This window comes from Talpa occidentalis, unplaced genomic scaffold (genome assembly GCF_014898055.3).
Source record: "Talpa occidentalis isolate TD23 unplaced genomic scaffold, MPIMG_talOcc4v2.1 talOcc4.17, whole genome shotgun sequence".
NCBI classification, from domain to species: domain Eukaryota; kingdom Metazoa; phylum Chordata; class Mammalia; order Eulipotyphla; family Talpidae; genus Talpa; species Talpa occidentalis.
In genome coordinates this window covers 53,231,735-53,249,965 of record NW_023601754.1, presented here as the reverse complement: position 1 = coordinate 53,249,965, position 18,231 = coordinate 53,231,735, and the positions used below count along the sequence as shown (strand labels likewise).

The following is an 18,231-nucleotide window of genomic DNA, read 5'->3' as shown; positions in this document are numbered from 1 at the left end:
CGGCCGGGCCGCCCTGCGCCCGTGGGTGCCCGCGTGGCGCGCTCGGAGGTGCGCGCATCCTCGGGCTCAGCCCCCGGGCCCGGCCCCGCGGCCCCCGCCCCGCGGGCTCCCCGGCTGCGTGTGGCCCGCCCGCCCGCCCGGGCGTCCCCGCTGCAGAGCCGCTGCCATCCCACCCCCCAAGTCCCGGGGGGCCCACTCGGGGCGGGCGCCCCCCGCGCCCCCTCTCCCCCGGCGGGGAGCGAGGCCGCCTCGGGGCGATTTGCATTTCTATGAAAACCGGGCTGGGGGCCCTCGGCCGCGGGGCCGGCGCGGCGCCTCGGGACGGCTTTTGGGTCTGCCCCTCGCCGCGCCCCGCGCCGCCCCGCGCCCCCGCCCCCGCGCCCGCCCGCCCGCCCGCGCGCATTCTCCGCCCGGCTTTGATCTCCGCTTAACAACAGTAACGTCACGCGGCTCCAGGGGAGTTTTGTTGGAAGTTGCAAAGTCCTGGAGCCTCCAGAGGCCGTCGGCGCAGCAGCAGCGAGCAGCAGCTCCGCGCGCTCCGGCCGGCGCCACAGGAGCCCGAGGAGCGCGGGCCGCAGGCGCCCCGCGAGCGCGTACCCGGCCGCCCCGCCGCCCCGGCCCGAGCCGCCCGGCCATGGCGCACCAGCTCCTGTGCTGCGAGGCCGAGTCCGTCCGCCGGGCGTACCCCGATGCCAACCTGCTGAGCGACCGGGTGCTGCGCGCCATGCTCAAGGCGGAGGAGACCTGCGCGCCCTCGGTGTCCTACTTCAAGTGCGTGCAGAAGGAGATCCTGCCGTCCATGCGGAAGGTCGTGGCCACCTGGATGCTGGAGGTGCGCGCGCGGGCGGCTCTCCGCGGACTCCCTGCCACTTGTTGCCCAAACCCGCATTTCCCGGCCACCCACCGCCCTCGTGCGCCCCCCGCCCCGGCGCTCCCCTGCGCGGGACGGCGCCGGAGGCGGCTTTTCGGGCCGTGGATGGCGAGCGCGCGTGCTTTCTCGGCCGGTGGGGGTGGGGGCGCAGAAAGGCCCCTTCCTGGGGGGAGGGGTGCCGTCCAGGAGGGGTCCCTTGGGGGGAGGCCCGCGCCCGGGGGCGCCCCGCTCGGCCTGCAGGAGCGGGCCGGGCGCTCGGGCAGCGCGGTGGCCCCCGCCGGGGCAGCCGGGTCCGCGTCGGAGCCCCGCGCGCCGCCGCCCGGGGAGGGCGCAGACGGGGTTCGTTTCCAAATTAATACCATGGACACGTATGCACGGGCCGCCCGTGCCAGTATTATGCGCCATCTTTGTTCTTTTATTGCAAAGCAAAAGTGTTTATTAATAATTGGGGGCCGGGTGGGGGCGGGGAGAGGCCCGCGAGGCGCGGGGGCCGCCGCGAGGGGCCGCGCGGCCGCCGGGAGCCGGCGCGGGGGGGGGCGCCGGGCCGGGGCGCCGGCGGGCCGGGGCACCCCCCTCGGGAGAGGAGGCCCCTTTGTTCGGGGAGCGAGTCCCGGGGCGCCCGGGCCGGGGAGCGCGCCGGGCTGCGAGGTCGGGCGGCCCCGGGACGCGGGGAGTCGTCCTCGCGCGGGGGCCCGGCGCGGGGGGCCTGTGCGCGGCGAGCTGGGGGTCCCCGCGCCTTTTCAGACCCGCAGCGGGCGCCGGGGCCGCCCGCGAGGATTTTAAAGTCATTTTTGGAAGCGCGGCGCGGGGCCCTGGCGAGAGGCGAGCGGCGCCTGCCCGGGGAGGGGGGCGCCCGAGTTTGAATTCCTGGGGCGCGCCCCAGCGCCTGCAGCGAGCTCCCGACCCCCGGCCCGGGTGGCGGGTCGCCCGGGGGTCATTTTCAGGGGGTTCTTAGGCGCCCAGTTATTTTTTTTATATTTTTAAATATTTTTTGAAAAGATGACGTCTGGGGAAATGCGGCGCGGCCTGGACGCCACCTTTGTGTCTGCGCGCGCGGCGGCGCCCCGCGGCCCGCACCCCTGGGGCCCGCACCCCTCGGGGCCGACCGCGGGCCGGGCGGGCCGGGGGCCCCGGGGCCGCCTCCCGCCGGGCGCGCCCCGCCCGCGCGCCCCCGCCGCGCCGGCCCGCGGGAGTTTCCCTTTCAGTTTCGGGGCGGGGGTGGCGGGGCGCGGGGCGCGCGGTGACGGCGCCCGCCCGCAGGTGTGCGAGGAGCAGAAGTGCGAGGAGGAGGTCTTCCCGCTGGCCATGAACTACCTGGACCGCTTCCTGTCGCTCGAGCCGCTCGCGAAGAGCCGCCTGCAGCTGCTCGGGGCCACCTGCATGTTCGTGGCCTCCAAGATGAAGGAGACCATCCCGCTGACGGCCGACAAGCTCTGCATCTACACCGACAACTCCATCCGGCCCGCCGAGCTGCTGGTACCCGCGCCCCGGGCCCGGGCCCGGCCCCCGGGGGGCGGGGGGGGCCCGCGGTGGCGCGCGGAGGCCGGCAAGGCGCCCCCGAGGGGGCCGGCCACGCCGCCCCGCCGCGCTCCGGCCGCGGCGCCCACCCGGTCTGCGCCCCTAGAGCCGCCGAAAAGTGGGCGGCGAGCGCCTCCTAGCGGCCGCGCGGGCCCTGCGCGCCAGGTGTGGGGCCCCCGGGGCTCCCCAGCACCGTCCCCAGCAGCCGCCTCTTGCAGCGCACCTCCTGCTGTGCTCTGGGGTCCCGAGGCGCGCCCCACTTCCCGGGCCCCGCAACAGCCCCTTTTCCTCCTCCCCAGGCCTCCCTGTCCCTCTGGCTGGGTCCCCCCAGGCCTGCCCTTGTTCCTCTCTTCATGCTTGTTGCCCCCCCTCTCCTGCAGCAAATGGAGCTGCTCCTGGTGAACAAACTCAAGTGGAACCTGGCGGCCATGACCCCCCACGATTTCATCGAGCACTTCCTCTCCAAAATGCCGGTGGCCGAGGAGAGCAAACAGATCATCCGCAAACACGCGCAGACCTTCGTCGCCCTCTGCGCCACAGGTACGCCGGGCAGCTGCGCGCCCCGCCTCGGTCTCCCCGCGAGGGCACAGCTCCAGGCCCCTCCTGCTCTCCCAGGGTCCTGCTCTGCAGAGGGCTTGGCGGTTTTTGTGGGGGCTGGATGGGGACCCCATGTCCCCCCTTCTGGGCTTGGCCCGGCCTGGTGGCTCCGGGATGAAAGGGGCGCCCCCGGTGGCCACGCCTGCTTCCCACCCCCCAGCAGCCCTCCTGGTGTCCAGAGCTGCTGGCCCCCTGCTGGCCTCTCCCAGGCTGGGGCGCCTGCAGGGGTGAGGAGCACTGCAGCCTGTGCCACGTGCCCGGCCGCCTCCGGCAGTGGCCTGCAGAGGAGCCCGGGGCCCACCGCCGGGCAGACCTGGGAGAACGGCTGTGCAGGGAGCTGGGCTGGGGCGGCAGTGACTGGCAGCAGGGGGGCCACCCTCCTGCCCCCACAGCTGGCCTTTCGGAGCCCAGTGGGTGATGTCAAGTTGGGGTGGCCTCGCCCCTTGCTTCCACCTGCTCAGTGTGAGCCCGTTGTTCCAAGAGGAGGTCTCTCTTACCAGGTGACCTCTGCCTCCTCGGGGGCCAGCCCTGCAGGTGGCCAGGGAGGCTGGGATGCCTTCGAGGACAGAGGCCTCCAGAGAGGCGCAGCCAGCCTTACCCGGAGCCGACCGCGGCTTGGAGATGGCAGCGTCTCCTGGAGAGGGGGCACAGCAAGCTTCCTGCACACCCGCCCCAGGGTGCCCCTGTGGCCAGGCGACCCCCTCCCGGGACCAGGGGAGCCCGGCTGGAGGCTGCCCAGCCAACCTGTCACTGCTCTGCAGTGCGGCCTGTGGGGGCAGCTCCTCCAGGGGGCCCCGGCCCTGCCCCCCACTGCCCTGCCCCGAGCCCACTAAGGGCCCCTCTGGGGATGACAGTGACTCGTCACAGCCCAGGTCAGGGCTGCAGGGTTTAGGGTGCAAGTAAACGTCCCTGTGCGCGGCGGGGCGCTCGGCTCCTGCACCCGGGGTGCCCAAGGTGCCCAGGGCTGGGTTTGCGTTGGCCCCAGGGGCCAGGTGGCCTGTGCCGTCAGGGTTGGCGCACAGTGCGGGTCATTGAGCGGGTGGCATCGCTGCCACCCGGCCCTAGTGGTCACAGTGGCCCTCGGCTCTTCACTGCAGGGAGCCCGGAGCCCCGAGAGCATGTGTGAGCGCCCGCCTGCCCTCCTGGGGAGCTGGGCACAGACCCAGCCCGGCCCGACTGTCCCTCTGCTGTGCTGCCCTCTTAGGCAGGGTCCGGAGGCTCCGCGATTCCGTGGGTGTCCCAGTTTATCATGACGAGCTTGCTCTCAGACCCCCCTTTACTGGGGGAAGGGGCGCCTTGGCAGGTGTCTCTGCCAGCCTCGCAGTGCCCGGCAGCAGCTGTCCCCCACAGCGGCTGCCCGGCCTCCCGCCCCGGCCCACAGGAGCCTTTGGTTGAACAGCCCGAGTGATGGCCGCTCCGTATAAAGCCCAGACGCCTGGTCTGGGGGATGGCGGAGAGCCCTCGGGGCCCCTCCATACCGCCAGGGAGCCCCGCGGCCTAGCACACACCGGGCAAGAGGAGGCAGAGGCCTGACCCCGCCACGCCGCAGCCCAGCACCTGGTCACGCAGCCGGGGCTCTCGCCTCCCCGCCCACCGCAGGGGCTTGCGGCTCCCAGACTGCCGCGCTGTCCTTGCCAGCGGCCCTGGGAGGAAAAGCAGACCTGCCGCTGGGCCCCCCGGGGTCCCGAGTCTCCCCACTCCCTGTGGGGCCCCAGAGGCTGCAGGAAGGGCAGGCGCGTGCCCACTGCGCCCCCTGCAGGCCGGCGGCGGTGCAGCACCCGTGGGGGCACCCCCGCTGGAGAGGGGCTTGGCAGCGGGCGCTGGGCAGGGCCCCCGCAGAGCCGCCAGTCTCCAGGCCGGGCTGCGTGCTCTTGTCGGTGGCGCGTCCACGGGGCTCAGAAGGCTAAAGGCCGGCCCGACCGTCCGCCTCGCCGCCTGGTCCCCGCCGCCACTCCTGTCGTGTCCGAGCGACCGCCGGCCCGTGGGGGCCAGGCCCGAGCTGGCCGCGAGGGGCCGCGCACCTTCCTGAACGTTCTCTCCCGAGACGCGCACGGGGCCTGACGCTGCTGGGGGGTCGCGCACCCGGGCGCGGCTCCGCTCACAGGCCCGCCTCTCTGCTGCAGACGTGAAGTTCATCTCCCACCCGCCCTCCATGGTGGCCGCCGGGAGCGTGGTGGCCGCGGTGCAGGGCCTGCACCTGGGGGGCACCGGCAGCCAGCTGTCCTGCCACCGCCTCGCCCGCTTCTTGTCCAAGGTGATTAAGTGTGACCCGGTAAGTGACCGCCGTGTCGCCCCTGGGGGCAGAACCGTCCAGAAGGGGGGGCAGTGCCAAGGCCCCAGGGGAGTGTGCTGGGCTCTTGGGGGTCCCGGCTTCACCCACCTGACCCCCTCCCCGGACTTGGGGACTGCACCTGAGGGTCCTCGCTGCCCGAGGTGTCTGCCCAGTCCAGCTGGCCCGTGGGCCCAGAGCCGCTTGGTCTGGGTGGCCAGGCACCCGCAAGGCCCCTGGGGGCAGCACAGCTGAGACCACCCGCTTTGCGGCCCTCTGAGAGGCTGCTGCCCTGTGCCGAGCTTTCCTCCTCAAAACGCCACCGTTTCACTCAGTTCTTTTCTGGGAAGAGAATTAAAACGACGGTCACCAGGGTTTGTGGCCTTTATCGAACGAGACCTCGGGGTGGGTGGTTCAGCTGGGAGCCAGTGGCTGCCGCGCCCCGGGTGCCCCAGCCAGGGCCACCTCACCAGTGTGACTGAGGGCAGCAGAGGTAGTGCGGGACAGGCGGCTCAACACCGGGCCAGGCTGCCTTCCACAGAAGCCCTGGGCAGTGCCTGGTGAGATCAAGATTGTTTCCATTAGATCAGAACCCAGTGGCCTCAGGGCTGACAGGCGGGGACACTCATGGAGGCTGAAATCCCTTTGTGGGGCTGGCGGGGGCCCAGCAGGTTGCCCGGGGCCAGCCGCTCGCAGCCAGAGTCCCCTCTTCCTGGGGGGTCCGCTGAGGGAAGGCAGGAGAGAGGGGCCCCCTGGATGGCCTTGGCTGGCAGCCCAGTGGCTGGGAGGTTCCGGGTGCGAGTGGGGTCCCGTGGCCTGGACAGTCGGGCCAGGCAGCTGCTAGCCAGGAGCCCCCGTTTCGTGGGTCCCGGGGCTTGGGGGAGGCCGCGAGGCAGGCTGGCGCCTGAGGACCCCACGCCCCGCCCGCAGGACTGCCTCCGCGCCTGCCAGGAGCAGATCGAAGCCCTGCTGGAGGCCAGCCTGCGCCAGGCCCAGCAGAACCTGGACCCCAAGGCGGCCGAGGAGGAGGCGGAGGAGGAGGAGGAGCTGGACCTGGCCTGCACGCCCACCGACGTGCGGGACGTGAACATTTGAGGGGCCGTGGGGGGGGGCCGGCCGGTGCTCTGCTGGCCCCTCCGGGACCTGTCGCCCGGGAGGGGTCGCGCCCTCCTGCTGTCGTTTCCTTTGCTCTTCCTCCCTTCTGTCTCTGACTTAAGCAAAAAAAAAAAGTACCTGAAAAACTCTTAAGAGAGAGCGAGAAAGGATAGTGTTTGCATAACCCTGAGCGGGGTGGGGCGGGTGGGGGGAGGCGGGAGGCGCTGCAGAGTAGAGGGGTTCCCGCGGAACCAGCTCTCGCGGCGGCGGGGGTCCGTGCTCCAGGGGAGGATTAGGTTTGATTCTTTCTGTGTCTAAAACAAACAAAAAAAGTATAAAAACATGTTTTGAAAAAATAGAAAAAAAAGTGAAACCACGTTTAAAGTAGAGGGTTTAGGTAAAGAAAAGACGGTTCTCGAGCGCCGCAGGGAGCGCAGCTTTAAGGCGGTTTCGGCGTCTGTCTGTCCCCCGCTTGCTCGTGCAAATAGTCACTTTATATGTCTGTGCGTGGAGGTTAGCACGTAGGTGGCGTGTGGCACGGGCCCTGGCGAAGGCCGCCGTGGCCGAGGGCGGCGTGGGGCTGGGCGCCCGAGCTGGCTGCCCCCTCCTGCCATGCACCCCCAGCTGAGTGGTTTGCGGGGCGTCCCCCAGCCGAGCATCCGGGGGGCTTAGCCGCCTCGCCGGCGCCCAGGACACACCGCTCCCTGGAGAAACTGCCCGGGCGACGTGATATATTCTATTTTTGTAATCTCCCTATTTTTGTAGCTCCCTGGTTTCACCCCCAGACTGCAGCCGCCCCGTCTGTGCAATCCACAGCTCCTCTTGTGTCTTTTCCGTCCGGTATTCTGGAAGCATTCCATTGCAAAGCACTTTCGGTCCGTGGGGAGAGGCGGCCTCTGTCTATGTTGTGTGTGTAGGGGAGCAGTGCTGGGATGGTTGAGGAACGGTGGGGACGCGGCGGCGGCCGCAGGGGGGCCTGAAGGCTGTGTGGACGGTCCGGAAGAAAAGGGCCGCCCCCGCGGCCAGGGTGGCGGCTCCCGCCCTGTTCGCAGACAAGTTGACGTGCAGGATTCCTTTGGTGCCGGCTGGCGTTGGAAGGTTGAAGGTCGGGCCCCGAGAGGGTCTCCCAGAGAAGGCGTAGTTTCAGGCTTTTCTTTAGAGGTTTTGCAAGCGGAAGGTTTTTAAACACTAAAATATATAATTTATAGGTAAGGCAAAAAAGAATATTTATTGCAGAGGATGCTCGTAAGGCCAGTATGATTTATAAAGTAATGCAATCTCCCCTTGACTCACACACACACCCCCCTTTCTGCCTAGGATGTTCAGGTTTGATTCAGCTGACAAAAAAAAAGTTAGGTCCTTTGTAGGAGGAAAAAAATCCCAAGGGCGCGCGTACACACGCACACACACACACACACACACACATACACACACGTGCGCGCGGCCTGTTGGGTGTGTCCCAAAGCGACTCCGTCCTCAGAAGGATAACGGGGGTCCCTGAAGCAAGTCCAGTGCCAACACGGCCTCGTCCCCCTCTACGGTGTCGGCCACCGGGACACACGTGTGCGCGCCGTGGCCACCCATGGACCTTCCGTTGCGCGGAGCGGCGCGTGGGAGGGGGGCGGCCGGCTGCTGCCGGGACTCGCGGGGAACAGACTCGCGTGGCTTCTCTGTCTTTCACATTGTTTTGCTGCTATTGGAGGATCAGTTTGGTTTTATACAATGTCATTTACTGCCATGTTCTCGTTTTTATTTTCTTGTAGAGAATTGTATGATGGATGCCCTTGTTTTGTAGTTGTTTTTTTTTTTTTATGTGCTCGATTTTGACTTCATGTGATTACTGCTCTATTCCAAAAAGGTTCCTGTTCCACAATACCTCACGCTTCACTAGCATGTGTCGACCGGCGGGCGGTCGCCTCCGCCTCAGGCAGACCCAGACGCGGCGCCCTCTGCGTGCCCTGCGGCGTGCCCGGCCGCGCTGGGGACGCGTCGAGGGGCGGCCTCTGGGACAGCGCCGCGGCGGCCGCGCCAGCCTGCGGTCACGTTCCAGTGTTTGCTCATCATCCTGTCAACGACAGCGTCCTGCTCGTTAGAGACTCCAGATCTCATGAAGCCGCTGACCGTGCCGCGTGCCCGCCCAGCGCGCAGCCCAACCAAAAGCCCGCGCGCCTGCCCGGGGCCCGGAGACCGCCGCCGGCCAGGGACACGGCGCCCTCCCGTTTACCTCAACCCTCGTGGCTGCGGCATCTCTGTCTGAACCAAACGGGGTCCCTGAGGGCTGGCTGGTCCGTGACGGGCGGCTGGGTGGGCCGCAGGGCCGGCGGGGAGGTCTCCGGGCGGCGGGCGCCTTGGTTCTGTGTGTTCTTGGTTGTACACCGCCGCGGTCCCCAGCACAGACATGTAATCGGCACATTTCCAGCAGAAGACAAAAGACAAACGTGAAAAGTCTAGAAATAAAATTGGTAAAACCCCCCAGGGTGTGGCCTGTGTGTTTTTGTCTCACTGGCTGGGGCTGAGCTGGCCTCCCCCTCAGGACCCTGGACGTCCCAGGACCGGAGGGCATTCCCCCAGCAGGAGGGAGTCCTGGGCTTGCCAGTGGGAAGGGGAGGCTGTGTGGCCCCCAGGTGAGGCCCCTGAGAAGAGTTTGGGGTGTCTGCAGCAGTTCACACCCCCACCCCCACGACCTAAGACAATGGCTGCCCGCCACTCGCACAGGGCGCTCCCGGCTTATCTGCAGACACGTTCTCTGCCTCCTCGACCCGCTTCTGGTGCAAACTGCTGCTGCTCTTGGTGGTTCTCAGTTCCCGGGACACCCTGGGCTTGAGGTCAGTGGACTCGGGCCTTGTCCTGGCACCCAGAGGCCCACTGGGCACCCCTGGGCTTCCGATGCATGAGACCGGCCTCATCCTCCTGGGTGGAGGCGGCAGTGGGGACGTGCTGGGAAGAGACAGCGGCCTTGCTCACAGCTGTGGGGCCAGGGGCTCCCCAACGTGTATGGGAATTCAGTGCGTGCTTGGGAGCTACACAGACACCGGGTCCCAGGTCAAGGTCAGTACCTGCCAGGTCAGTTCGCTGACCTTCAAGAGTGCTATACAGGGCCCTGCTCCGGGGAGGGGCAGCCCCCCATCCCCGGGAGCACTCACGGGGGGCTGTGGGCTCTCCGTAGGTGTCAGCCCCTCTAGGATAGGTGGGTGTGGCGGGGCTGCGGCGGCCTGTGCTGCGGCACCAGGAATTGCGGGTGCTCCGGAGGCTGCCCCTGCATGGCAGGGTTCCGGGGGCAGTGAGGCCAGAGGAGGCCCCTGAAGGCTGGACCTGGGTCCAGGCCCCAGGACACGTGTGCACCGTGAGGGCTGAGCCAGGGCAGCCTCGACCCCGGAAGGGCTGCTGGAGTCAAGTGAAGGTGGAGGGCAGGGGCGGGGAGCAGGTCAGGACTGACTGGGGCGTTTCCTTTTTCCCGGATGAAGAGCAGAGCTGTAGGTGGACAGTGAGGTGAGAGGGGTCTGGCCCCTGGCCATGCGCAGGGCAGGGCAGAGGCCCCTGGTCTTTCCCCCTGGGAAGCCCCTATTATAAGGAGCATCTGAGCTCCCTGTCACGAAAGCCAGCGTGGGCGCCTGCGTCCCTCCGGGGCTGCCAGGGATGCGCATCCCCTGTGCCCGAGGCTGGCCTTGAGAGACTGACAGCAGCCCCTTCCGCCAGTCCTCGTCCTGAGGGTCTCACCTCAAGGGTCTCACCTCCCAATGTGTCCCGTCCCGATGGCCCCTCTGCCCAAATGCCCCTGGGGCGCCAATGCCCAAAGTCCTGGGACCTCCCGGCTCTCCAGGAGCCTCAGACTTCCCGAAGCCACAGCTCCTGCGTGAGACAGGACGACACCCCAGGCCACCTTCATCCTCCACTCCACGCCGGAGGCTCTCTGCCCATTCCCAGCCTGCCACCATCACTGCTGAGAAGTGGGGGCTCTCTGGGGGGCTGGGGAGCCCCAACCTGCTCTGACCTAGAGGGGTGGCCCTGCCCGACCGGGGTGTAGGGGCTCCAGGGCTCAGGACCCATCCCGTGTGCTGAGGCCAGTCAGAGCTGGGCTGGAGACTCGGGAGGGTGGCAGTCAGGCCCCTGGGGTCCATGGCAGCAGCCCAGCCCCATACTTCCCCCAGACCTGTCCCGCCCGGCCTCCTGGAGGTCCCACTGCCCACTTGTCTGGCCCCATACCAGCTGCCAACCGCAGCGCTGCTGCTGCTACAGTGGTGTAGGCTGCCCAAGGCGTGTGGCCCCCCCCCCCCCAAGCTGGGCTGGCCTCTGGAGCACCCAGGAGCCGTCATCCCAGGAATGCCTTTGATCAGGACTGCACACCAGGGAAGCCTGGAGGCCTAATCCGCTCCCAGAGCCCCCTGCCCTGGGCCCCAGCCCTGGGCCACACTGCAGGCCAGCAGACAATAGCGGGTGGGCGGGCAGCTCTGGCCAAGAGGCTGGAGGCCCACATCCGGGGCATTGTCACTGCTGCGCAGGACGGGGAGGACAGGGAAGAGGGCATGGAGCCCCCGGCAGGCCCCCGTGCCTGGAGCCGCTCAGAGGCTGCGCCACGACTTTAATCAGCAAGTGACAGCAGCGACAAGACACTCGACAGGCTTTCAGAGCAGCCGGTTTAGTGGGGGGAGCCCTAGTCTGCACCACGGCCCGAGCACAGCAGGGCCGCCCGCCCCGCGCTCCCAGCTAGCGCCTCTCTCTGAGCTGCTGCGGGGTGTGCAGCTCCTCCCCACCTTACAGCAAACCCTCCGGCAGTGCGGGCAGGGTCACCCTGGTGCGGGGCTCTGGGCTACGTTCCCACGGGGATAATTATTCCATAGAGCAGGGGCCTCCCTGGGGGCACAGGGGTTACATCTCAGCGCTAGGAAGCTCTCACCAGACACTGCAGCACGAGTTCGATCCCCGGCCAGGGAGCTACCCACATGGCGCGCAGGAGGTTTTCATCCGACAACTGTCTTAAGGATGCTCGGGGCCCGGGCAACTCAGGCCCCACTGTGAGCCCCAACTCCGTGCTGGCTCCGCCCCGCTCTATACAGGGGCAGCCACCCTCGGAGGCCAGGTCAGGACGGGCCGGCGGCCGCGGGCGCAGAGGCTTCCCCTCCCTTCCTCCAACTCTCCTCAGTGTCCTCGCCGCCGGGTGGACGCGACATAAAGCAAAGGCAAAGCGGGCAGTGACGTGGCCTCTGGGGCCCAGGCCTTCCTCGGCCTCCGTGGGCCCAGAGCCCCCGTCCAGGTGGCCGTTTGATCCTCCCACTCACTCCCGATCACTCAGGCTCCAGAAAATGAATGGAGTCACGTCCTCGTTATGTGAGATAGCTGTCTTCTCCCCCGCGCCCCCAGGGACGTGTGTCCCACCATCCGGATGGGGTTGGGGGGGTCTTCACGGAGATGACGGAGGTCAAGTGAGGTCACGGGGCCCCGAGCCAAGACCGTGTCCTTCTAAGAGGAGGACCAGGACAGAGACACGCACAGAGGGGTGGCCCCGAGGACAAGCCCAGGAGGGGCTGCGGGAGGACCCCTGCCTGCCCTGACCCAGACGCAGCCTCCGGATGGGAGAAGCGGTGTCTGTGGGAGCGTCTGTGGGAGCCGGGAGCCGACTGAACACACCACGTCTCCCCCAGGAAGGCGCCTGAGAGCTGTGAATCTAAAGGGACAAGGTCTGACCCCAAGAGCTTGTGAGCCCAGCGGGCCTTGGGGCTCACCCCCCGCCAGCAAGGCAGACAGGAGGGCCGGGGTCTGTGGGACCTGCCCCCACGCAAGCTGTTCTGCAGCGCGGACGAGGCAGTGGGTTGGCAGGGAGGGGCAGGGAGGCCCGGCCGGCGCGAGCGTGCGGCGCAGACACCTCCCGCTGTGAAAGGCGCTCTTTATTGCCACAAGTAGAACATTATCGGAGCCGGGGATTTGAGAGCACAAAACCCACAAAGACAGCCACACCGCAGGCCCTCCGCTGAGGCTTTCTGTGGCAACAGGCACCCACGGACCCCACAAGTGAGCCCCAGGACGAGGGAAGAGCGGGCAGCCACACGCACTGAGCAGTCGGGCTAAGTGGGGCCCCCGACGCTGACCAGCGCCCCTCTCCTCCCGGCCAGCGCCAGGGCCGGCAGCTAATCGGGAAGAAAAGACGGCCACCTGTCAGGGCTCCCGTCTCCGGTGGGATTCGGAGTCCCGTGTGCGAGGGGAGCCCCATTTCTAGATGCCCAGGGGGCTTTTAAAGCTGGAGCAGGCGGGTGGCGCCCCTTTACTAGCCGACCGCGCGCGGATGTGCTTCCGCAGACAGGAGCAGGGGCTGCGGGTGACCAGCGCTGCCTGGGGCCGCGGGAGGGGGCGCCAGGGGGCCCGGCAGGGGCTCAGGAAGGCGGCCTGGCTGGGGCCCGCACAGCCAGAAGCACCGCGCACGGGCAGGGGGTGGCCAGGCCGCAGGAGAGGCCCGGGGGGCACCCAGGCCCCGGGGCCGGCCACGGCGGGGAACAGCCTTTCGCCGCCAACCGGAACCCTCCTCAGGGAGCCATGAACGCGCCGCTTTGTCCACCTTGCTCGCAGCTGGGCGCGGGACACACGGACACCTGCTCCTGGGCGTGCGGTCTTTGTTCGCCCGGCAGCCTCAGAACGAAAGCCCGGCGCCTCCCGCGCTCACTTTAAAGTCCGGCTGGACGTTTAGCAAAGAACAAAGCTGAAGGCAGAAGGAAAAAGACGGGGTTTGAATTCTCGCTCACCGACTCGCAGAGCGGAACACACCTCCGCGCGGCCCGTGTCGTCGCCTCTGCCGCCGAGCCCAGCGGCTTCCAGCCCCGCTCCCCGGGCCGCCTCCCGCTCCCGCGCTCGGAGACGCTGCTGGAGCCCCCGTGTGGCCCCGCGCCCGGGCCCCGGCCCCCGGGGAGGGGCGCCCTCTGGACACACCTGTTTAAACTTCCCTCTGATCTGGTCTAAGTCCTCGTGAAGTTTCTCGTACGTCGGGTCATCGTAAGGGAACTTCTCAATCATCCCGATCAGCGACTCTAAGACCTTCATCTTCTTGCTGGAACGCAGACACAGCCGGTCAGTCCTCCGCGCGCAGCGGGCTGCACCCGGGCACGAAGGGCGGCCACGGGTGTGTCAAAAGTAGTACACGGGGCTCCCTTGCTCCTATTTATTCACCGAGTCCCGGGCTCCTGCCTGCCCCGGCGGCGGCACCACCCCAAGCGCGCGGAGTCACAGCCCGGCCTCGGCCCAGCCGGGAGTGCCCTGGTGTAGGGGCGTCGGCCGCCCCAGGCAGCAGCGGACGGGGGCGCGGGGACTGGGAAACCGAGGGCGCGGCCCGAGTACGGGCCTCCTCGCCCTGCTGTGGATGGGACCAGAGAGCCAGCGTGGCTCTGGCTGCTGCCCTCGCACCTGGGCGGCCAGCCGCTCCCCGGCCCGACCAGCAGCCACCCCGCCGTGCCCCACTGCCCGGCCCGACGGAGGAGCGGGGCGCACCGAGGCAGGCGACTAGGACGCACCTGATCCTGAGTGCACGTCAGTGACAGCCCTCGCTCCAGAAACGCAAGAACTTCAAGAGTCCCAGGGATGGGGGTGCCCCTGCCCTGCTCTAGGAGCCACAGTCTCCCCAGCCACTCCCGGGCCAAGCTGTCAGCACCATGATGCTGGGCGCAACCCCCGGAGTCTCTGGCTGCCACGACCAGCAGGAACCAGCACCACAAGCAGAGGCTGCTTAACCAGGCTCCGAACCATACACCAGGGCGTCCGTGCCCCGCAGGCCGCCACCTTCAAGCTGGACAGAGGCACCCTCCCGGAGCCTCACTGCCATCCAAGCTGCTGTGCTCCTCCCACCAGAGCTTGGGGAGACACAAGGAGAGAGAAACGACGTCTGCACCTCCTGCTAGCAGGAGCCCAAGGCGCTCAGTGAGCTCTAATACATCCGGCAGCGGCAGGAGGAGGGGCCCCCAGAAGCAGGGGCAGCTGGCTGGCCTCAGACACCCACAGGTGCCGGGCGCCGCTGACCCCTCCTGCACATCTCACCACCACACTCAAGTCTCCATTTCACAGATGCGGCACCCGGGCCACAGACTGAGGAGGAACGGCGCCCCACACTTTACCTGTCCTTCTCGGTGGCACAGCCGTGCAGGAGGCATCTCCACGCGAAGGCAAAACCTTGATAGCACCCGATCTGTGGACACAAAACAGGGATGACACTGACAAGCAGCAGGCTACACTGGACCTCGCTCAGAGGGCAGCGGTGCCCGCCTGCTGTTCTGGAAGCATCCGCTGAGCATCAGGCCATGGAGGCAAGAAGTCAAGTCCTCAGCAGGGCAGCCATCTTCCAGATGCCCCCGCCCCCTGCCATTCATCCACTCTGACGACATCAGGGCGGCCTGGGGAGCCAGAACTCAGGGAAGGACAGCGGGGGCCAGGCAGGCGAGATGCCGCTTCTGGCCTGTTCCCTGGCTCCTCACCCAGGTGTCGGGAGCCCAGGCGGCCTCTCGGCTCTCCGAGCCTGCACAAGGGACCCCCATCTGTAGCCTTAAGCCCCTTCATTTTGCAGCCGTTCCTCTCTGCAGCACAGGCGTCTAACACGGCACAGCTGCCTCAGCCTTGCCAGGGGAGGCCAGCTATCAGAAGCGAGGCCAATGTATGATGAAGGACAGAGAACAACTGCAGGCGTAATGGCGTTTCACGCAAGTGTAATGTTTCCCACGACACAGGGCACCCACTCCTTGGGTGAGGCTTCAGCCGGCTTAAGACGGGAAGCAACGCCAAAACACCCCAATGTTAACTGAGGTGACGGAGAACTTGTTTTCTCATTCTCCAGCCTGCGGCCTCACCATCTATCTCGGTCAGGATGCTAGAAATCCTCCTCCAGCAGCAGCCTACCTAATCCATCGACTCCGCTGGACGAGGCCCGAGGCTCCAGGGCCATCCCACTGCACGTCACTAGTAGACCAGCAAGAATAAATGAAAAGGCTTTGTTTAGAAATGAGGGCCCCACTTACCTCAGATCCGATCTTAGCTCCATGTAACGTGCCGTGCTGTCTTCCCTCAATTATACCCAAACTGCTGCCTTCCTCGTAGCCTTCCTGAAACCCTTCCCCATGAAACCTGTCACGGAGAAGACGCAAGCCTGACCAAACAAGCAGAGGAAGAGTGTCTGCCTGGAAGCCTTTTTTGCCCCATGTCACCCAGGCACCAGGAAGTGCCAAGCCTGACTCCAGAACAGGAGACCCAAGTCCCACCCCAGCTCCGCCCTGCCTGTGTCTCCTCTACCATGGGCCGCGGTTGAAGCCCATTTTCCTCTTCTCCAAGGACTGATTCTCCAACATGGGAGAGAACAGGAGAACTTTTACAATGACATTCAAGAGTCTCTCCCCTAAAGTAAGGCCCCGGATAGCGGAGATCCTAGTCCACACCCGGGGTGGGGCGAACAATAGCTCTGAGTGTTGAAGCTGTGCCACCGGGTCAAGTGTGTCCAAAGAAACTGCAATACGGACAGGACTTTCTGGAACATGTCAGATCCAGTAAAGAGAAATGCCACCGCCGGAGTCTAGGCTCTGCCTCTGAACACTCAGCAGTGGGATCCGCACCTTAACCTGCAGTCCCCCAAGGGTGTGCTGGGGACCCCTCCCCAGGTCCAGTGAACAGCTCCCTCTCTCTGCTTGTGTGACTCTGGGGTGGGGGTGACCTCCAATTTCACTCGCTTCCACTCGTCTGTGGAATAGGCAGAATGCCTTACAAGTAGGTCTAAGATAAGCGGGGTTCCGCACTTAGCTCCCTGCCGGATTCACAGCAAACTCTAAACAGAGGTCAGCGACGGACTGTTAAATGTTCTTTCTTCACTGACACCTATTCACGTCTCTAGAGGGCCGGGCACCGGGGAACAGCCACAAAACAACTCACAGCAGCCGTCACCGGCCTGGGCGCTCCCCACGGGGTCTGGAGCGGGTGGGATGACGTCTGACACATTCATCACCCCGGCATGAATGCTGCCGTATGTCCCCCGACGAGGGAACAAGAAAAAGGGGCAGCGCCCAGATGGCGCAGGCCTGTCCCGCCCGGAGGGGCGTCCCCGGAGGAAGGCGACCCCAGGCCGAGCAGATGCTGCGGCGGCCCCGGCCCGGGGAGGCGGGTCCGGAGCAGCAGCTGGGCACGTGGCGCCGGGCCGAGGGGCCGGCCGGGCGGGCGCAGAGCAAGGGGGATGAGGGGCAACCCCGCCCCGCGCGCGCCCCAGCTCTCCGGGCGGCCGGGCGCGCCCCCCGACCAGGCCCGCGAGGCCGCCGCGGACCCGGCGCCGCCACTCACCTCTCCTCCGCCATCACGATGGAGTCGAACATATCCCGACTCTCGGCCATGGCGGCGCCCGGCGGGGCCCGGCCCCTCCTCCTGGGGCCCCACCGCCCCGCGCCGCCGTCGCGCACCCGCGGGGACCCCGCACCGACGCGCCGCTTCGGAGCGGGCGACGCCACTTCCGGGGCCGGCGGCGCGGGGCAGGCTGGGTAACGACGGCACGCGGGAGGGCCCAGCCAGCCCCGGCGCGGAGCCGAGACGCAGGCGCGCGGGAGGTGGGCGGGGCCAGGCCAGACGAAGCCCCGCCCAGTAGCCGCCCCCAGGCCGCGATGGGCGGGGCCGCCCTGCGTTCTCGCGGCGGCCGTTTCCCTGGTAACAGCGGCGCGCTCGCCCCGCACCCGAGAACCCAGAGCCCGCGCGGGACCCGCGGCTCGGGACCGGGCGGGAAAGCAGCCCTGGTGTCAGCGAGCGCGCTGGGAAGTTTAGTTTTTTTAAACTAGAGATAAAGGGCCTGGCCTCCCTGGGGGCCTAGGGGTTCAGTCTCAGGGCCATCACCTCTACGGCCTGGGTTCGATCCCCGGCCAGGGAGCCACCCACCTGGCGCGGCAGACCGCCCCCTTCGCCCCGCTGCCCCCCTCAGCGGTGTGTCTGAGTGGATCTGCCTGTTCTGCTCCCCACTCTGTCTCTGGGGAGTCCTCTCACCCCCGCCACCTCTGGCCTGTTCCTCAGTTCTTCTATGCATAAATAAATAAATCTTTATTTTAAAAAAATGGGGGGGAAATCCTTTTGGAAATGATTATGCCATTGTAGCCTCCAGCGCATAAATGAACGTCCCCTGTGGCCGGGCCTTGGCAAGGTGGGAAGGGCTTTTTAAATGCTTTTACCTTTTGACCTAATCATTTCACTCCCAGGACGTCCATCTCAAGGAAATCATCAGAGAAAAATGTAATTTTTTCTGACACTGGGGCTCAGTGCCACGAGATCTGCAAAAAGCCAGAAAAAGCACCCTTGACAGAATGGGAAATTGCAGCCTCCCGTCGAGGGGTATTCACTTTGGGGACCCCTCAGCACCCCGCCAAGATCGTATTTGAGACAAAAGTAATGTCAGGGGGAAATGCTCATGATGTTAAAGGGGAAAAAAAGGCACCATCTATACAAATTCCAATTATGTGAAATAATTATGCTTCTTAACGAACTGAAAGCCAGTCTTACATTAACAGTCATTATATCAGCACTTGGGGATTATGGTACTTTTTAATTTCCTCTTTTATATGTTTTCCGCATATTCTAGGGTTGCACAGTGGGCATGAGTTGCTTCCATAAGCATATATATTTTGGGAAGAGGACAGTAAACAGGTTTTCTATTATTTTGTTCTCAAAATGTCTTTCTGCATTTTTTTTTAAAGCAAAATCATAAAACATTTGGAATGTAAGAAAAAGTGCAAAACAGACAAATCCACTGAACCAGACTCTGGCCACCAATGAATTTTTACTATCAATAGTTGTGTTACATTTTTCCTTTGAATCTTTCTTTTTTTTTTAAGATTTATGTATTTATTTATACAAGCACTGGGTACAGTCAGAAGCGCGGGAGAGTGAGAGAATTCAC

At 66.0% G+C, this 18,231-nt stretch overlaps 2 protein-coding genes across 2 annotated transcripts; one reads left to right on the top strand and one right to left on the bottom strand.

Moving 5' to 3' along the window:
• Positions 1-422: 422 nt before the first annotated feature.
• CCND1 (cyclin D1) lies at positions 423-6,549 on the top strand. The gene is made up of 5 exons (XM_037517417.1): positions 423-832; positions 2,132-2,347; positions 2,770-2,929; positions 5,110-5,258; positions 6,186-6,549. Exons 1-5 carry the CDS (start codon positions 635-637, stop codon positions 6,348-6,350), a joined length of 888 nt encoding a protein of 295 aa, XP_037373314.1. The 5' UTR covers positions 423-634; the 3' UTR covers positions 6,351-6,549.
• A 6,229-nt stretch (positions 6,550-12,778) lies between these two features.
• Positions 12,779-16,742, bottom strand: LTO1 (LTO1 maturation factor of ABCE1). Its single transcript, XM_037517416.2, has 5 exons — positions 16,638-16,742; positions 15,335-15,440; positions 14,441-14,511; positions 13,266-13,383; positions 12,779-13,038 (listed from the first exon to the last, which is right to left on the bottom strand). Exons 1-5 carry the CDS (start codon positions 16,685-16,687, stop codon positions 12,970-12,972), a joined length of 414 nt encoding a protein of 137 aa, XP_037373313.1. The 5' UTR covers positions 16,688-16,742; the 3' UTR covers positions 12,779-12,969.
• Between the last annotated feature and the right edge of the window lie 1,489 nt (positions 16,743-18,231).